The sequence below is a fragment of the Carcharhinus amblyrhynchos genome, chromosome 33 (assembly GCF_965287045.1).
Source record: "Carcharhinus amblyrhynchos chromosome 33, sCarAmb.v2.hapA, whole genome shotgun sequence".
Lineage (NCBI taxonomy): Eukaryota > Metazoa > Chordata > Chondrichthyes > Carcharhiniformes > Carcharhinidae > Carcharhinus > Carcharhinus amblyrhynchos.
In genome coordinates this window covers 2,127,496-2,154,469 of record NC_137356.1, presented here as the reverse complement: position 1 = coordinate 2,154,469, position 26,974 = coordinate 2,127,496, and the positions used below count along the sequence as shown (strand labels likewise).

Genomic DNA, 26,974 nt, shown 5'->3' with positions numbered 1-26,974 from the left:
ATGGATTTTTTTGGACTGGAGAAAGGCTTGTAGTGAATTTCTCCAGGGATCAACGATGGACACTTGATTTTCATGATATATGTTAATAACCTAGAACTTGGTATAATTTCAAAATTTGGAGATGATATGAAACTTGGACACATTGTGAACTGCAATGAGAATGGTGTAGAACTTCAAAAGGATATTGACAATTTACTGAAATGGATGGAGCATGACATCCATGTGGGAGCAAAGACATCCAAAATTTCAGAATTTAGCAATTCCCTTTACTGTTTCAATGTTGTAGCTACTTGCCTCTGCAGCTGCAATGAGTGCCAATTCATCCAGAACTATACTGTAGGCAATCTTTCCCGTAGTGAGTCCTCCTCAAATATCTCATCTGTCCTCACTAATCCCTCACCTCTTTGCTGATTTAAAAAACTTCATAATTTTCAAATCCTTTCGTGATCTCACTCAATCTTACCTTTGTCAGCTTCTCACATCTTTCATTTCTTTACTTTGGCTGGTCTGCCAGACCCTTGTGCCAGAGGTAGATCCCTGTTGCCTTTTGCCTGTGGAATTTTCATCCAGAAAGATTCTATGATTCTATGAAACCTCTGCCTAGGTCTGCTGTTCCTCATCTTAAAAGTTCAGATTTATCTCTCTAAGTATGGGTTTGATTGCAGGAACAAGAAAATTGAAACAAAGTATTGTATTTATTCCTCCCACCCTTTGTGAAGTGCTATGAACTACTTTGTCGCATTAAAACACCATGTAGTTTGCTGCTCTAAGTGGATGTTGTATTATAAAGAACATGGTTAATATGAAATGTTGGTAGTCTTGCGACTGGTGCCCAGGCAAGGTCTCCCAATTTATAATGGGTCTGGAAGAGATATCCCCAAATTGTTATGCTCCCAGGTAAGGAGGAATAAACTGGCTCACCTTTTCTTTATTCAACCCCCTTGGTCAGTCACCAACTTAGCCTTAATGTTAAGTTAAAAAGAATCTGTTCCATCATGGATAATATTCCCAGTTATGTTTTAAAAGGAACTAATTTAACCAGGCCTTCTTGAGTTAAAGAAAGAGTGAGTTTATTGTTTACAAAAACGTGAGAAAAAATAATGAAAATATAACACACATACATAGATTAGAAATGAGAAGTGAGTACAAAGTCAAAAGTTAAAAAAACATAAATGAATCAGTCTTTGGCTTGTCCATGTGGAATAAATGGTGAAACCTTGCAGCTGTTACGTTGGACGATTCTGGTAGCGCTAACCTTGACAGTTGAGCAGTTGCTTTGGAGATTCTTGGTTTTGCAGTTTAGCTGCAAGGAATTGTCCTGTTTCCTTTTTGATTGTGGGGCCCAGATTCTCTGGGTCAGTTTGCATCTTAACTGTTGCCTTTGTTCTCAACCATAATGTTCATAAACATTCTGCCTTTGTCTCCAGATAAATGTGAGGTAATGCATTATGGAAGGTCTAATACAGATAGGAAATATACAGTAAATGGCAGAAGCCTGAGGAGTATTGACAGGCAAAGGGATCTGGATGTACAAGGACACAGGTCACTGAAAGTTGCAATGCAGGTGGAGAAGGTAGTCAAGAAGGCATACAGCATGCTTGCCTTCATTGGCCGGGGAACTGAGTTTAAAATTTGGCAAGTCATGTTGCAGCTTTATAGAACCTATGTTAGGCTGCACTTGGAATATAGTGTTTAATTTTAGTCGCCACACTACCAGAAGGATGTGAAGGCTTTGGAGAGGGTACAGAAAACATCTACCAGGATGTTGCCTACTCTGGAGGGCATTAGCTGAGAGGTTGGAGAAACTTGATTTGTTCTCACTGGAGCGACGGAAGTTGAGGGGAGACCTGATAGATGTCTACAAGATTATGAGAGGCATGGGCAGAGTGGATAGTCAGAAGCTTTTTCCCAGGGTGGAAGAGTCAATTACTAGAGGGCACAGGTTTAAGGTGCGATGCGCAAGGTTTAAAGGAGATGTACGAGGCAGATTTTTTACACAGAGAGCAGTGGGTGCCTGGAACTTGTTGCTGGGGGAGGTAGTGGAAGAGGATATGGTAGTGACTTTTAAGGGGCGTCTTGACAAGTACATGGATAGGATGGGAATAGAGGGATATGGGCCCCGGAAAGGTAGGGAGTTTTAGTTAAGTCGGGCAGCATGGTTGGTGCAGGCTTGGAGAGCCGAAGGGCCTGTTCCTGTGCTGTAATTTTCTTTGTTCTTTGTTCTTTGATTGACAAGTTGGATCAAATACCCACTATCATGAGGTTTCACTTCCTCTTGTCTAACTGCAACATTTACAAAGCATTCAGATGCATTGGAAAATGAAGGGAAAGAAAAACAAACAAAGCTCCTGGCTAATAGTAAGTGATTCAGCTTGTCAATCAAAGCACTTCAAAGGAGCCAGGCACCAGATGCTACTCTTTCAATGTTAAAAGGGGAATTCCCCAATGAAACTCCATCCCTGCTGTCAATCAAAGCATTTCAAAACGGTTTCAAAGCATCTGGACCTTATGGGAGAAAGCAAGGAGATCTCCCTGGTAAAAATGACAGGTACTTTGTGTAAGAGTTTCACTCCTCTGCTTTTTTTTAAGATAGTGGCATGGGATCTTTTATAGTCACTGAAAGAGCTGACAGGTCCTTGGTTCATCCAAAGTAAAGTACCATTTACGGTATAGCACTGGAGTGGCAGCTTTGAATTTTGTGCTGAATATTGTGGAGTCTGCTGGAAAAGATATGAAAGCAAAGGTTGCGATACCCAAAGATGGCATTGGAAAAACTGACCCCAGTTAAGTCCTGAAAGGCTGCATGGAATCCTGTCCATTGGACAATTAGGCCCATCAATGAGCCATTTTAAGCCAATTATCCTGAAGCCACCACTAAATTCACAAAGGTTGCGCGTGGCTCCCAGAGGCTGCCTGGCAAACTTTGTTGGGTTTACCTGCAGACACAGAGAGAGAGGAAAACCCTTGTTGATTAGACTTGGTGCATAATGAAAGGACCTGACATTGAGAAGGGGTGACACTGAGAGCTCTCCTCTTTAAGATGACCTCTTCTCTGTCAACCCCATTCCTCCCAACTCACCTATCCTCAGGGATCCAGTGATCATCCTTAGTGACAGAGTCAGTACTTTAACAGCAGCTAGCACTGCTCCCAGCCCCTGATCTCTGAATGGCCTGCAGCTCTTGAAGGTGGGGTATGCTCAGGTGGGAGTCCCAAAACTGGCCAGTTTAGCGCACTTAAAGTGCATTGGGCCACCCATACAGGAGCAACATGGTGATCCTTTCGATTTTGGTGGTGGTGGGGCGGGAGTGGGGTGGAGAATAGATGGAGTTCGGGGGATGGTGGGGAATGGTACATTGCAGAAACTGAATTCTCATGCTGTCGTGCAGTTTGAACCGACAGCCTTCTAACACAGAGGGAAGAGCGCTATCAAATGAGTCCCATATAAATGACCGAAAGCTTGGTCAAACACGTAGGGCAAAATTTTCTGAAAAATGTTCTAAGTGATGAAAGAGCGAGAAAATGGAAAAGTTTCAGACTCGTTTATTTGGGCAAGTTTCAAAAAGCAATCTTTTGTCACTGAGTGAGAGATCCCCTCACCATCCCTGATCATTGCCCTAGACATTGCCCTCCTGCAACCCCATTGCCAACTCAGGTATTGCCCACTATCCCCAATTGCCACCCCATCCGATCACTCTTCCGTTTTGCAGAGTTCCTCCCTTCTCCCCTCCGCCCTCCCCAGAGAGCTCCCCATGTCATGTCCCCCCCTCAGGCCACACACCTTCATGCCCAGCCCCTTGCCCAACCTTTTGGAATTGCCCCTGGCACTGCCAGGATGTCCTGTGGGAACTGAGGGTGTCCTATGGGCACTGTCCAGCTCTGAACTCCATCACCTGAGGGACTTCAATGGCCTCTGTTCTCACCAATGAATCTATCATGTCTGGCCCCTGTTGATGAGATCATACTCGCCAATGAGGACCTCATGTTAATCAGAAAGGCCTCGAAGCTGATCTCGCCAGCAAAGCAGCAGCTCTGCGGTTGTGTAAAGTGAGAAAACAGGCCCAAACCTGATTCTTCACAACCTTACCATCTCGCTTCACCAAATGACAGGTGGGACGAGATTGTTAGATTGCGCCCAGTGAGTCATACAGTGCAGAAAAGGCCCTTCAGCACAAAGCATCTACGCCGACAATATTTACCATTAAAGGTGCACAAATCCCATTTTCCTGCTCTTGTGCCATGTCCTTGAATGTTATGATATTTCAAGCGCTCATCCAAGTAGTTTTTAAAGGTTGTAAGGTGAAAAATCAGGATTGCACCCGGTTTTCCTTCTTGTAATCTTACCAGCCCTATTCTGCCAGCAAAATCAGTTTCACGTTTAAAAAGAGCAAAAGCCAATTTCAGTACTCACGTCATTAGAGACTGCCCAGCTCTTTCATCTGGGCTTGCTTGAACTTATCTCCTCATCGATCGAGCGAGAATCACATTTGGTCTGAGGGGGGATTGGAAGCCATTGAAGCTGCATTGTCAAGGGCATGGGTGGTTGGACTGTGCCCATGGGCAATGTCAGCCAGGCAGTGCCCAACTGGCACTCTGGCAGTGTCCAACTGGCACCACAATTGTACCGGGGCAGTGGCAAGGGGGTGGACCAGAGTGGGGATGGAGCCAGTGAGGGGCGGTGCTATGACAGGGAGGGAGACAAGCCCAAAGTCTGCAGGGGTGTGAGGGAGGGAACTTTATCAGTGGGGGGTAGTGGACCGCTGCCAGGGAAATGATCGGCGGGGGCAGGATGGGGGGTGGAGGTAAGGGAAATGCTGCCGGGGGACAGTTGACGGGGGCGATATCCAGGGGAATGGGTTCCGATGTCTGTGGGAGATGCAGGGCGGCAGGAGTTATCTCAGTACACTGGGAGATCAGGGCGATTGCCCAGTGGCACCCCTAGAGCTCAGCAGCTGGCTTCATCGGCGAGCTGAGGCTCCATCCACAGGACTGCTAGAAATTCTGCTTAAATCAGGATATGTAATATTAGTTTAATCAGTTAGACATATTTGCAATTCTTGTTACTCCAATAAAATATGGATCACATTTCTTTAAAAAGTCATTTTCCTGATTCGTGAGGGTCTGTGGACAGTTATTGGGTTTTGCTTCGGAAGTATTTGCGAATCAAATACAAGATTATTCCAGTCAACAAAAATAGTAGTATTCCTGCGATCACCAGATATGGCATATATCTTCCACCTATAAAAATACACCAAACAATCAGTTACACACATTATTGATAAAATACATCTCCAAAATCCCCCTGTTATAAACAATGGAAATTTTCATGGATTGCTTAGTCTTTTCCTTGTGTTGTTCACCCACTTTCAAACTACAGCCCACTCGCAACCATCACGGGGCACAGTCAGCCGATTACTAACCATCTCGGGATACAGTCAGCTCATTCCCAACCGTCATGGGATACAGTCAGCCCATTCCCAACCTACATGGGATACAGTCAGCCCATTCTTACTGTGACGTGATAAAGTCAGCCAATTCCCAACCGTGATGGGATACAGTCAGCCCATTCCCAACTGTCACAGGTTACAGTCAGCCCACTCCCAACTTACACGGGATACAGTCAGCCCACTCCCAAACATCATGGGATACAGTCAGCCCACTCCCAACCATCATGGGATACAGTCAGCACATTCCCAACCATCACTGGAAACAGTCAGCCCATTCCCAACCTACATGGGATACAGTCAGCCCATTCTTACTGTGACGTGATAAAGTCAGCCAATTCCCAACCGTGATGGGATACAGTCAGCCCATTCCCAACTGTCACAGGTTACAGTCAGCCCACTCCCAACTTACACGGGATACAGTCAGCCCACTCCCAAACATCATGGGATACAGTCAGCCCACTCCCAACCATCATGGGATACAGTCAGCACATTCCCAACCATCACTGGAAACAGTCAGCCCATTCCCAACTGTCACGGGATACAGTCAGCCCATTCCCAACCGTCACAGGTTACAGTCAGACCGGGTTACAATCAGCGCACTTCTAACCATCATGGGATACAGTTAACCCATTCCCAGCCGTCACTGGATACAGTCAGCCCATTCCCAATTGTCAAGGGATATAGTTAGCCCATTCCCAACTGTCACTGGACAGAGTCAGCCCATTCCTAACCATCACAGGTTACAGTCAGACCGGGTTACAGTCAGCCCACTTCCAATCATCATGGGATACAGTCAGCCCATTCCCAACCGTCACTGGATACAGTCAGCCCATTCCCAACTGTCACGGGATACTGTCAGCTCATTCCCAACTGTCATGGGATACAGTCAGCCCATTCCCAACCGTCATGGGATACAGTCAGCCCATTCCCAGCTGTCATGGGATACAGTCAGCCTATTCCCAACTGTCACGGGCACAGTCAGCCCATTCCCAACCATCACAGGTTACAGTCAGCTCATTCCCAGCTGTCATGGTATACAGTCAGCCCATTCCCAACCGTCATGGGATACAGTCAGCCCATTCCCAACCGTCACGGGATACAGTCAGCCCATTCCCAACTGTCATGGAATACAGTCAGCCTATTCTCAACCGTCACGGGGCATAGTCATTCCATTCCCAACCATCATGGGATACAGTCAGCCCAATCCCAACTGTTATGGGATACAATCAGCCCATTCCAACCGTCACTGAATACACTCTGCCAATTCCCAACAGTCACGGGATACTGTCAGCCAATTCCCAACCGTCACGGGATACGGTCAGCCCATTCCCAATGTCACGGACCTCAGTCAGCCAATTCTGCACCATCATGGGATACAGTCGGTCCAATCCCAAATGTCAAGGGATACAGTCAACCTATCCCCAACTGTCACGGGCACAGTCAGCCCATTCCCAAACGTCACGGGATACAGTCAGCCCATTCCCAGCCATCACTGGAAAGAGTCAACCCATTCCCAACTGTGATGTGATACAGTCAACCTATCCCCAACTGTCACGGGCACAGTCAGCCCATTCCCAAACGTCACGGGATACAGTCAGCCCATTCCCAACTGTCATGGGATTCAGTCAGCCCCTTTCCAACTGTAATGGGATTCACTCAGCCCACTCCCAACTGTCACAGGATAAAGTCAGCCCATTCCCAACTGTCATGGAATACAGTCAGCCTATTCCCAACCGTTACGGGGCATAGTCATTCCATTCCCAACTGTCACGGGATACAGTCAGCCCATTCCCAACTGTCATGGGATACAGTCAGCCAATTCCCCACCATCATGGGATACAGTCGGTCCAATCCCAACTGTCAAGGGTTACAGTCAGCCCATTCCCAACTGCCAAGGGATACAGTCAGCCCACTCCCAACCATCACAGGATAGGTCAGCCCATTCCCAACCGTCACTGGATACAGTCAGCCCATTCCCAACCGTCAGGGGATACAGTCATTCTATTCACAACCGTCATGGGATACAGTCAGCCCACTCCCAACCGTCACTGGATACACTCACCCATTCCCAACCGTCACTGGATACAGTCAGCCCATTCCCAAACATCACTGGATACAGTCAGCCCATTCCCAACCATCACGGGATTCAGTCGGCCTATTCCCAATCATCATGGAATACACTCAGCCCACTCCCAACCATCATGAGATAAAGTTAGCCCATTCCCAACCATCATGACTTAGATAGGTTGCAGAGCTGGGCCGCGAGGTGGCGGATGGAGTTTAATGTGGAGAAGTGTGAGGTAATTCATTTCGGTAGGAATAACAGATGTGTTGAGTATAGGGCTAACGGGAGGACTTTGAATAGTGTGGAGGAGCAGAGGGATCTAGGTGTATGTGTACATAGATCCCTGAAAGTTGGGAATCAAGTAGATAAGGTTGTTAAGAAGGCATACGGTGTCTTGGCGTTTATTGGTAGGGGGATTGAATTTAGGAGTCGCAGCGTCATGATGCAACTGTACACAACTCTGGTGCGGCCGCACTTGGAGTATTGTGTGCAGTTCTGGTCCCCACATTACAGGAAGGATGTAGAGGCTTTGGAGAGGGTGCAGAGGAGGTTTACCGGGATGTTGCCTGGTATGGGGGGGAGATCCTATGAGGAGAGACTGAGAGATTTGGGGTTGCTTTTGCTGGAAAGAAGGCGGCTAAGAGGGGACCTTATTGAAACATATAAGATGATTAGAGGTTTAGATAGGGTGGATAGTGATAGCCTTTTTCTTAGGATGGAGAAAGCTAGCACGAGGGGGCACGACTTTAAATTAAGGGGGGGTAGTTATAGGACTGATGTCAGGGGTAGGTTCTTTACCCAGAGGGTGGTGAGGGACTGGAATGCCCTGCCAGCTGCAGTTGTAAATGCGCCTAGTTTGGGGGCATTTAAGAGATCTGTGGATAGGTTTATGGACGAAATGGGATTGGTTTAGATTAGTGGGTTAGTGTTGTTTTTTTTTAAAAGCTGGTCGGCGCAACATCGTGGGCCGAAGGGCCTGTTCTGCGCTGTAATGTTCTATGTTCTATCATGGGATACAGTCAGCCAATTCCCAACCGTCACTGGATACAGTCGGCCCACTCCCAACCGTCACGGGATACAGTCAGCCCATTCCCAACCGTTAAGGGATACAGTCAGCCAATTCCCAACTGTCACGGGATACAGTCAGCCCATTCCCAACCGTCATGGGATACAGTCAGCCCATTCCCAGCCATCACTGGAAAGAGTCAACCCATTCCCAACTGTGATGTGATACAGTCAGCCCATTCCCAACTATGATGTGATACAGTCAGCCCATTCCCAACTGTCACGGGATACAGTCAGCCCATTCCCAACTGTCACAGGATACAGTCAACCCATTCCCAACCATCATGGGATACAGTCATTCTATTCACAACCATCATGGGGCACAGTCAGCCCATTCCCAATCATCACTGGTACAGTCAGCTCATTCCCAATCGTCAAGGGATACAGTCAGCCCATTCCCAACTGTCATGGGATACAGTCAGCGCATTCCCAACTGTGACGGGATACAGTCAGCCCATTCCCAACCGTCATGAGATGCAGTCAACCCATTCCCAACCGTCACTGAATACACTCAGTCCATTCCCAACCATCACGGGATACAGTCATTCCATTCACAACCATCATGAGGCACAGTCAGCCCATTCCCAACCATCATAGGATACAGTCAGCCCATTCCCAACTGTCATGGGATACACTGATTCCATTCCCAACTGTCATGGGATACAGTCAGCCCATTCCCAGCCATCACTGGAAACAGTCAGCCCATTCCCAACTGTGATGTGATACAGTCAGCCCATTCCCAACCAACATGGGATCCCTCAGCCCATTCCCAACTGTGGTGTGATACAGTCAGCCTATTCCCAACTGTCATGGGATACAGTCAGCCCATTTCCAACTGTCACAGGATACAGTCAGCCCATTCCCAACCATCATGGGATACAGTCATTCTATTCACAACCATCCTGGGGCACAGTCAGCCCATTCCCAATCGTCACGGGATACAGTCTGCTCACTCCCAACCGTCACTGGATACACTCAGCCCATTCCCAACCACCACTGGATACAGTCAGCCCATTCCCAATCATCAAGGGATACTGTCAGCCCATTCCCAATCGTCATGGGATACAGTCACCACATTCCCAACCGTCATCGGATACAGTCAGCCCATTCCCAACCGTCACGGGATACAGTCAGCCCATTCCCAACCATCATGGGATATAGTCAGCCCATTCCCAATCATCCAGAGATACAGTCAGCCCATTCCCAACCAACATGGGATCGCTCAGCCCATTCCCAACCGTCACGGGATACAGTCAGCCCATTCCCAACCATCACAGGATACAGTCAGCCCATTTCCAACCATCATGGGATACAGTCAGCCCATTCCCAACTGTCATGGGATACAGTCAGCCCATTCCCAACTGTGACGGAATATAGTCAGCCCATTCCCAACCATCTTGGGATACAGTCAGCGAATTCCTAATCGTCACTAGATACAGTCAGCCCATTCCCAACCATCTCGGGATACAGTCAACCCATTCCCAACTCTCAGGGAGCACAGTCAGCCCCTTCCCGACTCTCACTGGGCATAATCAGCCCACTTTTCATTCCCTCACCCTATAATATAAATATCTCCCACTTTCTCTGCCTTTTAGCTTTGCAAAGGTCATCTGGACTCAACGTCAGCTCCTTTTCTCTCCTTGCAGATGCTGCCAGATCTGCTGCGATTTTCCAGCATTTTCTCTTTTGGAGTCATAATAGAACACAGAACATAGAACATAGAACACTACAGCACAAACAGGCCCTTTGGCCCACAAGTTGTGCCGAAAATATCCATACCTACCAGGCCTATCTATAACCCTCAATCTCGTTAAATCCCATGTACTCATCCAGAAGTCTCTTAAGAGACCCCAACGAGTTTGCCTCTACCACTACCGACGGCAGCCGATTCCACTCACTCACCACCCTCTGAGTGAAAAACTTACCCCTAACATCTCATCGGTACCTGCTCCCCAGCACCTTAAACCTGTGTCCTCTCGTAGTGACCACTTCAGCCCTGGGAAATAGCGTCCGAGAATCCACCCTATCTATACCTCTCAACATTTTATAAACCTCTATCAGGTCGCCTCTCAACCTTCGTCTCTCCAGGGAGAAGAGACCTAGCTCCCTCAACTTATCCTCATAAGGCATGCCTCCCAATCCAGGCAACATCCTTGTAAATCTCCTCTGCACCCTTTCAATAGCTTCCACATCCTTCCTGTAGTGAGGCGACCAGAACTGCGCACAGTACTCCAAGTGGGGCCTGACAAGGGTCTTATAAAGTTGCGGCATTACCTCCTGATTCCTAAACTCAATCCCTCGATTAATGAAGGCCAGTACACTATACGTCTTCTTGACCACATCCTCCACCTGCGGGGCCGATTTAAGAATCCTATGAACTGGTTATTTTTGAGACTGGGGAATGATAGTTGTATTTTCCCAAGACCACAGCTTTTCCTTGCTAGATATGAATTACTTGGATCCGACAATACAAAGTAGAATTTTAAAGTTGCCCTATGATACCAAATAGTAAGAATGATATGAATTGCCTGCAACATGATATAGATAGGCTAGCAAAACGTGCAGACTACTACCAGATGGAATTAAATACAGAGAAATTTCAGGTGATGTGGTTTAGCTGAACAGATAGGTAGAGCCAAATTGGACTTAATGCCACAGGGACAATGCAATCTAGGAATGCATATACATTGATCTTTGAAGATGGCAAGATATATTGAGGGAGTCTGGGAAATCGAATGGTCACTTGAAGGAAATAAATCTGCAGTGTCATGGGGAACAAGCAGGGAAGTGAAAATGACTGCATTGTTCCAGGGAGTTGACATGGACTCAATGTGCCAAATGGCCCCTTATGTGCCATGATTAGCTCTATGACATGCACTATAGCCTCTATTTCCTTCTCTGGCATGAGGTATGCCAGTCAGTGTCTTGGGGAAGGGAGAATAGTTTAAATTTAAGACAGAACACAGAATATTGGGGGAGGGGTGTTTGTAGCCAAGTTATTGGCTTCCTCTTGTTTAGTCTGGATTTGCCACAGTGTTCTGTTTCAAACTCAAACCTGACTCGTCAGAGCTCCAATTTGAATTCACTTAGCATTTTTTGACTTTAGCTATTCACAGACTCTGTCCCTGTATTATCTTTAATTGATTTAATGCAGCTTGTCATTTTCTGATATAAAGTTCGCCCATCACCTATTGATTTCCTAGTTTTCTGTTAAACTTGTTTCAGAATTTCACTGATACTTCCTCTCAGTTTGTATCTTGCTCCATTTTGATTCTGCTTTTCAGGTAGATCATGGCTGATCTTATACCTCAGTGCAATTTTTCCAGTATTATCTACATATCCCTTGATGTCTTTACCACCTTGATTTCGATTCAAGATTTTGTTCATTGTTTAGTTTTCCTGAAGAATTCACAAAGATTTTCTCCACAGATTCTGATTAACCTGCTGTGCTTACAGCATGTCCTGGTTTGATTTACACTATGATTTCCCAGCAATGTATTGAGCTACCAACAGCTTGCACCATGGACTGGCAGCGTGTGTTTTCACAGCTGTACCTCCTCTCCTGCAGTGTTACTACCCAGGCAATCTGGGCAAACACAGAACCGGAGTAAGGTGCTTCTACACACAAAGGGGAACTGAACTGATTTTTCAATCCTCCAAAGATTAATTATTTATCCTTTGAATTCTGGTCAATATTACAAACTGACCTGTGACCCTGATGTCCACTTCCTTCTCATCAGTTCCATATGGATTGGTAGCTGTACATTTATAAATTCCTTGATGTCCTGATGCTGCGTGGGAAATACGGAGGATTCCAGGATGAGGAATCTCAACATTGCTGCCATTACTGGGATCTTCCCATTTTAATGTAGGTGTGGGATTTCCATTGGAATTGCAGATCAGTGTAACCTCATCACCTTTATTGACATTTACTGGAAATCCTGACACAGTTTTGTTATTTACTGAAATGGTTGTGTTTCCTGGTTTATCTGGAAAAGAAATGTGAAATATTATGAAAAAGAAGGTGTTTAGAGAGGCAGCAGTGATGGGACACAAATTCAGCCCCATTGTCAGTGAGTTCCCAATTCCAGCCGTGTCAGTGTGGGACACATTCCACAGTTTGTCCAGAAACGAAGGCCGAAAAGATCAACGTTGGAAAACAGGTACCTCTGATCCAGTATAGTGCTGGGAGTGCACAGCCCATCATATTAAATCAAGCTGAGTTTGAAATGGGGATTTTTCAATCCTCCAAAGATTAATTATTTATCCTTTGAATTCTGATCAATATTACAAACTGACCTGTGACCCTGATGTCGACTTCCTTCTCATCAGTTCCGTATGGATTGGTAGCTGTACATTTATAAATTCCTTGATGTCCTGATGTTGCGTGGGAAATACGGAGGATTTCAGGATGAATCTCAACGTTAATGCCATTACTGGGATCTTCCCATTTTAATGTAGGTGTGGGATTTCCATTGGAATTGCAGATCAGTGTAACCTCATCACCTTTACTAACATTTACTGGAAATCCTGACACAGTTTTGTTATTTACTGAAATGGTTGTGTTTCCTGGTTTATCTGGAAAAGAAATGTGAAATATTATGAAAAAGGTGTTTAGACAAACAGCATTGATGGGACACAAATTCAGCCCCACTGTCAGTGAGTTCCCAATTCCAGCCGTATCAGTGTGGGACACATTCCACAGTTTGCCCAGAAACCAAGGTCTAGAAACTCAACGTTGGAAAACAGGTACCTCTGATCCAGTATAGTGCTGGGAGTGCACAGTCCATCAGATTAAATCAAGCTGTCCTTTAGTAATCCAGAACGCACGCTGAAATTATTTAAAACAATGAATAAAATATTCAGATTAGAATCTTATGCTCATTGTATAAACTTTTTGTTATATTTTGGCTGCTCAATGCCAGAGTGATCAACTCACTCAGCAACTCCTTCCTGATGCTAACTGATGTACCTTGCTGCTGTTATCATAATATTTTTTGTTGTTGCTATGCTTGAAGGATGCTGCTTAGACACTATGAAGCAGAGCTATATAAGGTACAAGGATGTCTTTACTAACACACTGACCTATGTACATATTTACAGTAGGCATGGGGAGGTCTGCATTCTGGCTGTTCACACATTGTCACTCATCTCCAGACTGGCACTAGCTCAAGTCATGCAGCTTCCTACATCACCACAGTGGGTGGTACTGTACTCATTCTCATATTAACCCTTTAGGTGCCAATCTTCTTGCTACAACTCCTATCCAAGTCTTCATCCCCTGGATAGAAACTGATTCTTGTTTACTTCAGGTTTTACATTACTACAAGTCCTGTGTACCAACTTTAATGGTACACTATGAACTATTCTAACCTTACCTTATTTCATTTTCACTTTTAACAGTAATGACATGCATTCTTACTACCCCATCTCCCCCCACCTCAACTCCAGAACATCAGAGGTTCAGGCGGTCTGGAGTCTTGTACTCCTACCACATCTCAGTTCCCGTCTGTTTGAGAGAGTGGTAGGATCCAGAGGTTCTTGCTTCTGGTGTTGGTTTGGAGATCATACTTATATTCATTTAGTTTCCCATTGATGGATGGTGCCCATCTCAGGTCAGTCTGGATGATTTGGCGGTGATTGGTTGTAGTTAGTCATGATTTTTTCTTTGTTGGTGGACAAAACTGGTATTTGTCAATTTGTTGGTGTATTATCTTTGGCTTTTCGTGTATCTGGAAGCTCTTTGTGATTGAGAGTCTTTCTGTGAGTAGAAGAAGACTGGTTACATAGCTCATCTTTGCACAGGTTGGGTGAACCTGCTACCTGGTAGCAGCAGAAGATGCAATTTTGCATGCAGGCTGGAGGTTGTCAGGTTTGTGCGGTGGTTGGTGGAACTACCATCACTGGTGGAGATAGAGGCTTTCCTGAAGGTTGTTCTGGCTCTGCCATTTCTTCTATCAGAGGTGTTATGGTAGTCTCCTGCATGGTAGGCTGATCTGGCCCTTGGGAAGGTTTGTTTATTTACTTTTTTATTAGTGTCACAAGTAGGCTTATATTAACACTACAATGAAATTACTGTGAAAATCCCCTAGTCGCCACACTCCGGCACCTGTTCAGGTACACTGAGGAAGAATTTAGCATGGCCTATGCACCTAACCAGCATGTCTCTCGGACTGTGGGAGGAAACCAGAGTACCTGGAGGAAATCCATGCAGACATGGGGAGGATATGCAGACTCCATACAGGCAGTGATCCAAGCCAGGAATCTAATCTGGCGTGATGAGGCAGCCGTGCTAACTACTGTGCTATCATGCCGTCCTGGGTCCCTGGCACTATAAGGCAGCAGTGCTAATGACTGTGCCAGTGCCGCCCCAGGTTCCTGGTGCTACGAGGCAGTAGTGCTAACCACTGTGCGACCTGCTGCCCCGGGTCCCTTGCACTGTGAGGCAGTAGTGCTAACCATGTGCCACCGTGCCGCCCAGGTCTCTGGCACTGTGAGGCAGCAGCGCTAACCACTGTGCTACCGTGCCACCCCAGATCCCTGGCATTATGAGGCAGCAGTGCTAACCACTGTGCTACCGTGCTGCCCTGGATCCCTGGTGCTATGGGGCAGCAGTGCTAATGACTGTGCCAGTGCCACCCCAGTTCCCTGGTGCTGTGAGGCAGCAGTGCTAACCACTGTGTCACCGTACCATCCCGCGCCCGGAGACCTGCAGTGGAGAAGAAAAGACCTGCTGTGTGAAAAGAGAAGACTGGTTCTAAATGAAGTCAACATTTGAATGCTTGTTGAACCTCTGGGAAGATGCTATCCAGCTGTGTGGATACCCTGTTTGTCTTCACTTCTTCTGATGGCTGGAGAAGAAGGAATGTTATGCAGGCATTCTTTCTGAGGAGACAAGAAGGCTGATTTTGCAGGTTTGTGATCTGTTTATTGGTGTACCACAAGAGTTCCTGTATCACGGCAATGACTGGGAGTTGGATTCCTCTTGTGCCATAAAGTGGGGTGTCTGTTATGTGAACCCAGTGGTCTTGCAGCCACGGATCCTTGTCGGATAGGACTATCAGTAGTTGATTAGATGGCTATTCAACATGATCTCTGCATCATCTGATGTTGCACAACATGAGAAGCTGGTTAATTTCTACGTTGTGGATGGCTTTTGGATTGTCTGTGCAATGTTGGGGTCTTAACTTGCACAGTTTCCCAAAATGTCCCTGTCTCTGGCAGTGAAAACACTGCACAGTGCTTGCCCAACATTGGTCTTTCCTGTAAGGGCACTGAGCACCACAGCGCTGGAAAAGTAATTCAGCAGTGTGGTTCAGGGGTGGCTTATCCTAACTTACTCTTCACTTCTGTGCCTTGATGTTGTGGATTGATATGTGACTTACACCCCCATGAAGCTCAAGGAACCTCATGGTAGGTTCATTTAGAAGATGAAGATTCATGGGATTCACAGTGCCTTGGCTGCTTGGATTCAGAATTGGCTTGCCGTAGAAGGCAGGGAGTAGTGGTGGAAGATTGTTTTTCTGGCTGGAGGTCCTTGACTAGTGGTGTTCCGGAGGGATCCATACTGGGAGCTCTGCTGCTTGTGATATATATAAATGTTTTGGATGAAAACATAGATGAGTGGGTTAGTAAGTTTGCAAATGACACAAAGATAGGTGGAGTTGTAAGTAGTGTAGAAGGTTGTCAAAAGATTCAGCTGGATTATAGATCAATTGCAGATATGGGCAGAGAAATGGCAGATGGAGTTTAATCCAGACAAGTGGTGAGGTGCTGCACTTTGGGAGATCAAATGTTAAGTATACAGTTAATGGCAGGACTCTGAACAGCATTGATGTACAGAGAGATCTTAAAGTTTAAAAACTTCTTACTTTTTTCCTGCTTCCAGGCTCTTAGGAGATCCTCTGGGGTGTTTTCTCAGCATTTTAGTATCTGGAATGGGGTTGCTTCAGTGCAGAAAGAGTTGAAGGTGTCCTTATCTTTAGTTCTCAGCATTGCAGTGAGGATGTGGATTTTTTTTAACTGCCACCATGATACACAATTGCTGCTATGCTTGAAGGATACAGTTTGAACACCAAGTGGCAGTCTTGTTTAAGTTACAGCAAAGTGTTAACGCCCTGCCCCATGTACCACAGCTCACTGAGCACCCAACACCCTGCACTGTGGACTGGCAGATAGCTGATGCTATAGCTGTAATGGAAGTGTGGCTCAAAAAGGGCATGGGTGCTTGGTGTTAAGGAAATATAGAGCAGGACAGATCAAATAACAAAGGATTTGATGGTACAAAGCACAAGAGAGGACACGTAAAGAAATAAATTCTACATCTAGAGCAGTGTTTGCCAACCACTTTGGCCATGGAAATCTTTTGACCATGGAACCCGTCAGGTACATTCTTATTATGTTGAAGACTTAAACCAGAAAAAAATGACTGTTTTTGCTGGATACGTACAAACATAAAAAAACAAATGTAGGAGTTTTTTTCTATTTCTTATATGTAAACATGTAGTATAAAATATAATTTCTCTATTTCAACAAATTATTTAAATATTACCTTCATTTTGTCACTTTTAAAGAGAGGAGTGATACTGCTTCTTTTGCTCAAAAGTGTGTTTAATATTAGGAGTGCTGCCAGAGAACTGAATTCCCAAGTCAGACACACACTCTCTCACCTCTGTTACACAAACTCGCCTCTCTCTCCATTTCTCACACACACACACACTCACATCATAGAATCCGTACAGTGCAGAAAGCGGCCATTTGGGCCATTGTGTCTGCACCAACAGCAATCTGTCCCGGGCCCTATTCCCGTAACCTCACATATTTACCCTGGTACTAAGGGGCAATTTTAGCATGGCCAATCAATCTAACCCGCTCATCTTTGGAGTGTGGGAGGAAACTGGAGTACTCGGAGGAAACCCACACCGACACAGGGAGAATGTACAAACTCCACACAGACAACGACCCAAGGCCAGAATTGAACCTGGGTCCCTGGTGCTGTGAGTCCACAGTGCTTACCATTCTCACATCTCTTTCTCAGGCACACTCACACCTCTCTCTCACGCACATGCATCTCTCTCTCACGCACACACGTCTCTCATGCACACTTACATCTCTCATGCACACTCACATCTCTCTCTCATGCACACTCACATCTCTCTCTCATGCACACTCACATCTCTCTCTCATGCACACTCACATCTCTCTCTCATGCACACTCACATCTCTCTCATGCACACTCACATCTCTCTCTCATGCACACTCACATCACTTTTTCACGCACACTCACATTTCTCTCTTACGCACATTCACATCTCTCTCTCATGCACACTCACATCTCTCTTACACATACTCGCATCTTTCTCTCACTTACGCTCATATCTCTCACGCACACTCACACCTCTCTTTCACGCACGCTCACATCTCTCTTTCACATATACTCACATCTCTCTGTTATGCACATCCTTTGCCTGTTCTTTCACATGCTGCTGATCCCTGTTCTCCCCCTTGCCCTACTCTATGGCCGATATTTCCCTTACTGCATGGCCACTTCACAAGTGCAAGTATTTTAGTGTTTTACACAGGAAGAGTGTTTGTGGCCTTGGTTGGTGAAATGCGAGGAAGTGAAAGGGCAGACGTTGCATGTTCTGTGCTTGCATGGAGTGCTGCCTTCAGAATGGGAGGGAGTATTGTGGTGATAGAAGGGTAAGCCAGGGTGAGAGAAAACGGCCCCTTCAGAATGCTTTATATAAGCTGCCTAGCAAGTTCCTGGCTGTGTTGCTTTGTGTCTCTAACTACCCATGCTAAGATTAAATTAGATTTTCCATCACTGCACTTTATTCTGAAGTTTTATGGAATTTGCCAATATCACACTCTCATCCCCCTGATTCTTCTGTTTCCAGCAGACTGTTCTTATTTATTTTGCCTTTGATTCACTCAATCAGATTTTTGAATTTGCATTTTTAATTAAAGGAGATCTCTTCCTGCCATCTGCTTTGCCTCACTCTTATCCACCTTCTCCCTCACTGGACCTGGTTTGGAGCTTTGAAGATTTACTTTCCTGCAGTTTCCACCTTGACCAGTCAGAGTTTTACTTTCCCGTTGCATTGGTTTAGCCTATCAGCAGCCAGTGCAGGGAAAAACAAGCCTCTGATTGGATGAACAGCTTTCTAACATTTTACAGTGCCAGAATCTTATTGGTGGTTCAATGCCCAGTTTATCTAGCTCCCTCACCAGGACAAATTGCACATCTCAAGCCTGTTTTGATTTCTTTATCAACAAACCTGAGTACTTAGCTTATTCCCTGACAGGAAAACAAATACTTACTATATACGTGAGTGAACTTACAGTAAGTTTGCAGAGTTACAGAGGAGTTTGTGATTAGTTTTCTGTTGTTAGAGCCCAAATCCACTTCGGCCAAGCAGGTGTACACCTGTCCATCATCTGACACACTCGCAGTGAAACTGAAGACATTCCTCAATCTTTTATCTTCATCTGGAAAACCTTCTTCTCCTGTGGAATTACTCTGAACAATCTCACTCCCCCTCAGCCATGTGAGTATGAGTTTATTGTTTGGATAGACCCTCGGACCAATGCACTCCAGACTATATGTTCTGTTAACTTCCAGCACTTCTGGAGGTGAAATAATATTTATCTCGCGATCTGTAAATAAAGAATCATTGAAATAAAGGTCAGTATTTCACCACACCTCCCACTTGTGGAATTTTCTGGTCCTACCAAAGTCAAAGAAGTTTTAAATGGCTTGCTGCATTTTACAGCCCTGCCCTGCCTCGATGTGTCTATAAGATTCTGTCCACAGTGTATGAATCAGTCACATCTGGCTGCTCTTACTCCAGGAATACATTAGCATCCATTCTGCACTAATCAATAATTAGCTGCAAAAATGTTAACCTTTATCAATCTATTGCAAATGCCTAACCAATCAGCAGTGAGATTTTCCCCTATGTTCATCCTGTAATACATATAAAATAACATTTGTGTTAGCTCAACCACATTCATTGGATGGATAACAACAGTATAGTCAAAAACCTCCATGAATTGCCATTCAGTCACAAACTCCTGGACATCCATACCTCTGCTACAAGAACCCCTGCAAGTGAGATATGAAAATAGTGAAACTGACCCAAAATCTGACAGGTTCTGGTTCTCACTAAAACCTTTCCCTTGACACCACCTTCCTTTAATGTCAGGTAATCAAATACGTTAGAACAAGGGTTTTCACTTACTGCATACCGTGACCACCATTCACTCCTTCTTCAACTGAGAACTCTCCGAATTACAGATCACAATGCATGACGCTGCAAAATCCCATGCCTCAACACTCGGGAAATAGTCTCTGTACCAATTACTACTAATTGATCTGTGAGGAAGTATCTCTGGTTTATATTCCACATTGATTATTGGGTCTGTAGTAATGTTCACCTCTAAAGAATCTCCAAATTCCACAGCTGAGGGGTTTGTGTTGACTTTGATCACAATGCATGGTGCTTCTAAATCTGCTAAATACCATACAAAAATTTACCAAACTGAGAAGAACCTAAAAAATAAATGGACCCAATAAATGCTGGCCAGTCAGCGGTCCCCATGTCCCATCAATGAATGAAAAAACACCTGAGGACAATTCAGCTCCTATGTTGTGAAAGCATCAACATCCTGAGGTGAGATAAAGGCAGTTTGTATTTGGACGAGGAAGATGAAAATGTGGATAAAGTAAAAAAATGATACTTTTTCAAACGCTGCTCAGGTTCTTGAGTTTCCGAAGGTTTCACTATACCTTTACTCAAAAGGCCAGCTCAATAAATCACAATGGAATGGTAGGTATGAACTTTCTGCTATAGACTCTAAGAGCTGCTTCACCTGCCTCTTCAATCAATGACAGTCCATTAATCCAGCTGAGAACAGGATCAAACTGTGTCTGATCCACTTTAGACCATTCTGACCAGCACCGGGCTACCCTAAATCAGATTCTGGTTCTCACTAAAAACTGTCCCCTGACACCATCTTCCTTTAATGCCAGGTAATCAGATATGTTAGAATAAGAGTTTTCACTTACTGTATACCGTGACCACCTTTTTCTCCACCTTCGACTGAGAATTCTCCGATTTACAGATCACAGAGCATGGTGCTGCAAAATCCCATGCCTCAACACTTGGGAAATAGTCTCTGCGCCAATTACTGCCAGTTATTGTGTTAGGAAGTATCTCCGCTTTATATTCCACATTGATTATTGGGTCTGTACATGTGGTAGTACAGTTCACCTCTAAAGAATCTCCAAATTCCACAGCTGAGGGGTTTGTGTTGATTCTGATCTCAAATCCAGTTACAATAGCTGCCAAGGAAACAAATCACAATAGGTGCAGGAAACGGAAATGCATTTAATTACAAAATTCATCATTAACTCTCCACAGTAACTGCTGTTTCATTTTGAAACCATGCACTTTTACATGGGAAACTGATGGAAATTAAATCTGGATCTGTAAAGAAAGCAACAGGAGGTAACTAAAAATTCAAATTCACTAATTGTTGTGAAAACCAGCAGCTAATAAATGTATTTGCTTATTGGTAGATTTAAATTTCCTGTAAAAGTGTAAAGAGCTATTTCCTGAGGAGGACAAACATGGTACATAGTGGGCAGAGTACCCTTTGTCGTCCAGTACTTCCCCGGAGTGGAGAAGCTACAACATCTTATCCGGACTCTTCAACATATCATTGATGAAGATGAACATCTCGCCAAGGCCATCCTTACACCCCCACTTCTTGCCTGCAAACAACCGCACAACCTCAAACAGACCATTGTCCACAGCAAATTAACTACCCTTCAGGAGAACAGTGACCACAACACCACACAACTCTGCCACAGCAACCTCTGCAAGACGTGCCGGATCATCGACACGGATGCCATTATCTCACGTTAGAACACCATCCACCAGGTACGTGGTACATACTCTTGCAACTCAGCCAACGTTGTCTGATAAGTTGCAGGAAAGGATGTCCCAAGGCATGGTACATTGGGGAGACCATGCAGTCGCTACAACAACGGATGAATGAACATCGCTCGACAATCACCAGACAAGACTGTTCCCTTCCTGTTCCTCTTCAGCGGTCATGGGCATTCGGTCTCTGATCTTTGGGTAAACGTTCTCCAAGGCGGCCTTCACAACACACGACAGCGCAGAGTCGCTGAGCAGAGACTGATAGCCAAGTTCTGCACACATGAGGATGGCCTCAACCGGGATCTTGGGTTCATGTCACACTATTTGTAACCCCCATGACTTGCCTGAGTTTGTAAAATCTCACTTACTGTCCTGTCTGGAGACAATACACATCTCTTTTTTAACCTATGCTTAATGCTATCTCCACTCACATTGTCTGCACTTTTACAGCTTGATAGCTGTAAAGACTCACATTCTAATCAGTATTCTGTAAACTGCGTATGCCTTTATATGCTCTGTTTGTGATCCGAACTCCCCACTCACCTGACCAAGGGGCAAACTCCCAAAGCTAGTGGCGTTTACTACCAAATAAATCTGTTGGACTTTAACCTGGTGTTGTGAGGCTTCTTACTGAGAGGAGGTCAACAGAAGAATGGACAGCACCCTTAGCACTTCAGCATTTAAAAAGTAGGAAAATGGGCTAAAATCAAGATCTGTCCTCCGGGTGAGTGCGGCCTGAGGCTGGGATAGGGAACACTTTTATATCAATACTGTCACATTCTTACAGTCCACAGATTAAAGTCGCTCAGTTTACAAATAGCAATACTGAAAACCCTGGCATTGATATCGAGCCTTTAACATGGTAAAATGTCACAAAGTGACAGGAGTGTTATTAAACAGTGTTATTAAACTGAATACCGGTTCCATTACCCAGTAGGAGGGACAGGAAGGAATGTGCGAATGACAGAGGCACTGGCCTGTTTTGAAGCGCGCAGGAATTCTTTGTGTGACAGCATGGTCACTGAACTCTATGCTTCACCCACTTCAATGTTCCTCATTGCAGCCTCGTACAGATCCGCACAACTGCTGGTTTCATTGTGATGCCAGTAACAACACGCACTAACCGCCAGCAAGACGAAGTCCACTTGGAAACTTTGTTATTTTATAAAATATTCTGGGGACCGTTTCATTGAGTCAAATGTCTGGCCGGTTGTTCCTAAACTGACCAGAGTTGGGGTGAGTGTGGAAACTCCGTTCAGGGAATCCGCCCCGAGCACTGCAATGAAGCCAGCACCTTCTGTCCTCAATTCCATCGCTGAACTATAAAGTACAGAGAAATGGCCACTGCTGTCAGAGTTTTATACACTATAAAATAATGGCAGAACAGAATGTGTCAAAGACACAAATGAGTCGGGTTTTTAGTCGGTGTTGAAGAGGGGCTTTGTAGTTCTTTATCGCTGGAAGAAGTCAGATATCGCCAAAGTCATGTTTCACACTGCTGAATTTAAACAGAATAGGACATTCCACCAAATTAACCATCAGGCAAAGTGTAGCCACTCTGAATATAATACAAATAGGAATTGACATTGTTTATTTTATCCTACCTGTTATACTGAAAATTACCGGGGAAATGTAAATACATCCAACCGCCGAATTCAGATTAAAATCCATAATTGCGGAGTTTGGAGAGAATGGTTCCTCACGGTTCCCCCAGGCTGAAGTCTGAAACTGAAAGAGCTCTTCCTGTCTCTGAGGGAGATTCCGTAATAGATCATGAACAGGGCCGTCCTCCTTTCATGAGTCTCAACAAAATTCATAGATCAGCAACTTCAGTTCTGAACTTCCTGAGATTGTGGTGGAGGCAAGTTCAGTCAGGTCCTATCAGAAATATTATTGGGTCTTAACTCCCAGACTTCTGTTACTGGATGTGTAAAAATTAATTAATTGAAGGGGGTAGGGGTGGGGAGGGGGGAGCTGCTATACTAGACAAAGAAAATGTAAATAGGGATAGCAAAAGCTGAGAAATGTGTCAAGAGTGTTCATTAAGTTGTCAGAATGTGTGAATGGCAGAATAGAACAGAGGTACAGATTGTTAAGGATTACCTGAGGAATGTGGCAGAAAGCTGGGGGTGGGGGGGGGGGCGGATTGTGGAGGTGATTGTTTTGAGAATGGGCCAGAGTTCTACCACTTTGCCCACCATGGAATTGGACCAGGCGAGGGTCCGACAATGGAAATCTCCATCGACCTCGGGTGGGAATTTCTGGTCTCGTCCAAGCAATGGAGAGTGAGATTGGAGAAGTGGAAAAATATGAGTAAGAATGAAAGATGATAAGAATGGATGAATGAGATGATAAGAAGAAATAAAGTAAATGGAAATGGAGTGGAGAGCTCATGCTCTGATGTTGTTGAACTTAATGTTCAATCCAGAAGGCACTGCTGTTCCTTCAAACTGAGGTTGTTCACTGGGTTTTGCGAGAACATTGCAAAAGGCAGCGGGCATGTGGAAAGGAGAGCAGGGTGATGTGTTGAAATGGCAAGTGACAGGATGCTCTGGGTCCTGCTTACAGATTGCCTTATTATAACCTCCCTCCACCTCACCCACCCTCATAGTATAAATCTCTTCTGATTTTCTATGCTCCCAACTCTGATGAAGGGTCATCCAGACTAAAAATGTTGGCTCTATTCTCTCTCAGTAAGAAGTCTCACAATATCTGGTTGACTTCTTACTGTGTTTACCCCAGTCTAACGTCGGATCTCCACATCATGTCTATTCTTTCTCCACAGATCTGTCAGACTGGCTGAGATTTTCCAGCATTTTCTGTTTTTGTAACTTTTGTTCAATCAGCAAAAAGGGGAGGATGAGGTTGATCAAATTGCAGGGCACCTCCAGCGTAACCACTGTAACATCATGTAATGTTACTTTGGGTTTTCCACCTCTAATTACTTCATCTGGGAGCAGTGATATAGTGACTGGACACTTAATGACTTTCTGATACCTGCAGTTTGACAAATTAAAGTGCAACATTTATACATTTTTCTTAAGAACATAAGAACATAAGAAATAGGAGCAGGAGTAGGCCATCTAGCCCTTCGAGCCTGACCCGCCATTCAATAAGATCATGGCTGATCTGAAGTGGATCAGTTCCACTTTCCCGCTTTCTCCCCATAATCCTTAATTCCCCTGTCTATCAGAAACCTATCTACCTGTGACTTAAATATATTTAGCAAGGTAGCCTCCACCACTTCAACGGGCAGAGAATTCCAGAGACTCACCACCCTTTGAGTGAAGAAGTTCCTCCTCAACTCCGATCTAAACTGGCCCCCCCTTATTTTGAGGCTGTGCCCTCTAATTCTGCTATCCTTTCTAAGCGGGAAGAATCTTTCTACCTCTACCCTATCTATCCCCTTCATTATCTTATATGTCTCTAGAAGATCCCCCCTCAGCCTTCCAAACTCCAACGAGTACAGACCCAGTCTATTCAATCTCTCCTCGTAGGCTAACCCCGCTCATCTCCGGTATCAGCCTAGTGAACCTTCTCTGCACTCCCTCCAAGGCCAATATATCCTTCCACAAATGTGGTGAACAAAACTGCACAAAGTACTCCAGTTGCAGCCTCACCAGTGCCCTGTACAGTTGCAGCAAGACCTCCCTACTTTTATATTCTATCCCCCTCGCTATAAAGGCCAACATTCCATTCGTCTTCTTGATCACCTGCTGCACCTGCAGACTGGGTTTTTGCGATTCATGCACAAGGACCCCCAGGTCCCTCTGCACTGTTGCATGCTGCGGCTTTTCGCCTTTTAAATAATAATCCCTCCTACTATTATTTCTACCAAAGTGGATACAATATTTTCACATGGTTCCTGACTCCCAAACAAGTGGGGACAGATTACTCTACCTAATCATAGAATCCTGCAGTGCAGAAGGAGGCCTTTCAGCCCATTGAGTCTGCACTGACCACAATCTAACCAGGCCCTATCCCCATAAACCCATGCATTTACCCTAGCTAGTCCCCCTAACACTAAGGGGCAATTTAGCATGGCCAATCCACCTGACCAGCACATCTTTGGACTGTGGTAGGAAAGCGGAGCACCCAGAGGAAACCCAGGCAGGCAGGGGAGAAAGTGCAAACTCCACACAGTGACTCAAGCTGTTAATTGAACCCAGGGTCCCTGGCATTGTGAGGCAGCAGTGCTAACCACTGTGCTACCGTGCCACCCATCCACTGTCTCCCATTCGTGCTGCTGATGGTACAATTCCCTGAATTCTAAAGGATCATGATATGTCCCCAACATTACCCACTTTGTCAGCACTAGATCAGCTCACCCATATTAAATTCATCATTGAGTCACTCTCCTCACCTAAAACCTATCTTGCCAGAATTGCTCTAAATCTCAAGGATACCCATCACTCCTTCAAACAAAATGTATCACTGAGTCACATTAGCAGATATTAGGACAGAAAGAGTAAGAATTGCTTTGATGTAATGTCTTTTAATATCCACATGACATTCCAAAGCACTTTCAGCTAGTGTTTTTTGAAGTTTTCTCATTGTTTTACTGTGGAAATACAGCAGCCGGTTTGTGTACAACAAGCTCCCACAAACACCACTGAAACATCAATGTCACTGGCAGCATTTCGGTGTTGCACGGGGAGGTGTTCCTATACACACTCAAGAACTGGATTAATCTTTGCATCAATGACTCTCCCCCATGAAGCCTCCAATGAACGTTCACAGGAAGGAATCTCACGACACCAGGGGTTAAAGTCCAACAGGTTTATTTGGTATCATGAGCTTTCAGAGTGCTGGTCCTTCATCAGGTGAGCCTATCTGATGAAGTACTCCAAAGGCTCTTGCTACCAAATAAACCAGTTGGACTTTAACCCTGTGTTGTAGGACTTCTTACTGTGCCCACCCAGTCCAATGTTGGCATCTCCACATCATCAAATGAGTGTTAACAGACTGTACAAAATGTTCCGCTAGCCCATTCGTCTCTGGGTAGTATGGCACAGACTTTAGATGGCAAATGTCATGCAGCTCCATGTACTCCTCAAAGACCCCTGACACAAACTGTGCCCTTTGTCATTTACCACCTCATCCGGATATTAACCTAGCAAACGTGTCATCAAGCTCTCTGGTTGTTGATTTCATTCATATCACTTCTGGCCACTTCGAATGTGCGTTGACGGCCACTAGCAGCCACTGCTACTGGCCCTGCAAAACCTATGTGGACTCACTCCCAATGTCACGCAAGTGCTGCCTTCTGTATCTTGGCACATGACTGCTTTCTCCTCAGTGCAGCCATCAGCCTTTGGCCATTGCACATAACTGTGCACCACCTCTTTCATCCGCACCACCCCTGGGTGCCTTTGGTGCAATTGCTTCAACACTTTTCTCCTCAAGGACTGGGGAATGACGATCCGCATGTCCCACAATAAACAATCAT

At 45.2% G+C, this 26,974-nt stretch overlaps 1 protein-coding gene across 1 annotated transcript in view; it reads right to left on the bottom strand.

Moving 5' to 3' along the window:
* The window catches only part of LOC145360880 (intercellular adhesion molecule 1-like), a 101,437-nt gene that overhangs the window by 33,261 nt on the left and 41,202 nt on the right, over positions 1-26,974 (bottom strand). Inside the window, exons 4-7 of the mRNA XM_080216380.1 lie at positions 20,646-20,921; positions 18,920-19,234; positions 12,875-13,153; positions 12,283-12,564 (exon numbers count right to left, since the gene is read on the bottom strand). Coding sequence (XP_080072506.1) covers positions 12,283-12,564; positions 12,875-13,153; positions 18,920-19,234; positions 20,646-20,921 — 1,152 coding nt within the window. The remainder of the gene's footprint in view (positions 1-12,282; positions 12,565-12,874; positions 13,154-18,919; positions 19,235-20,645; positions 20,922-26,974) is intronic.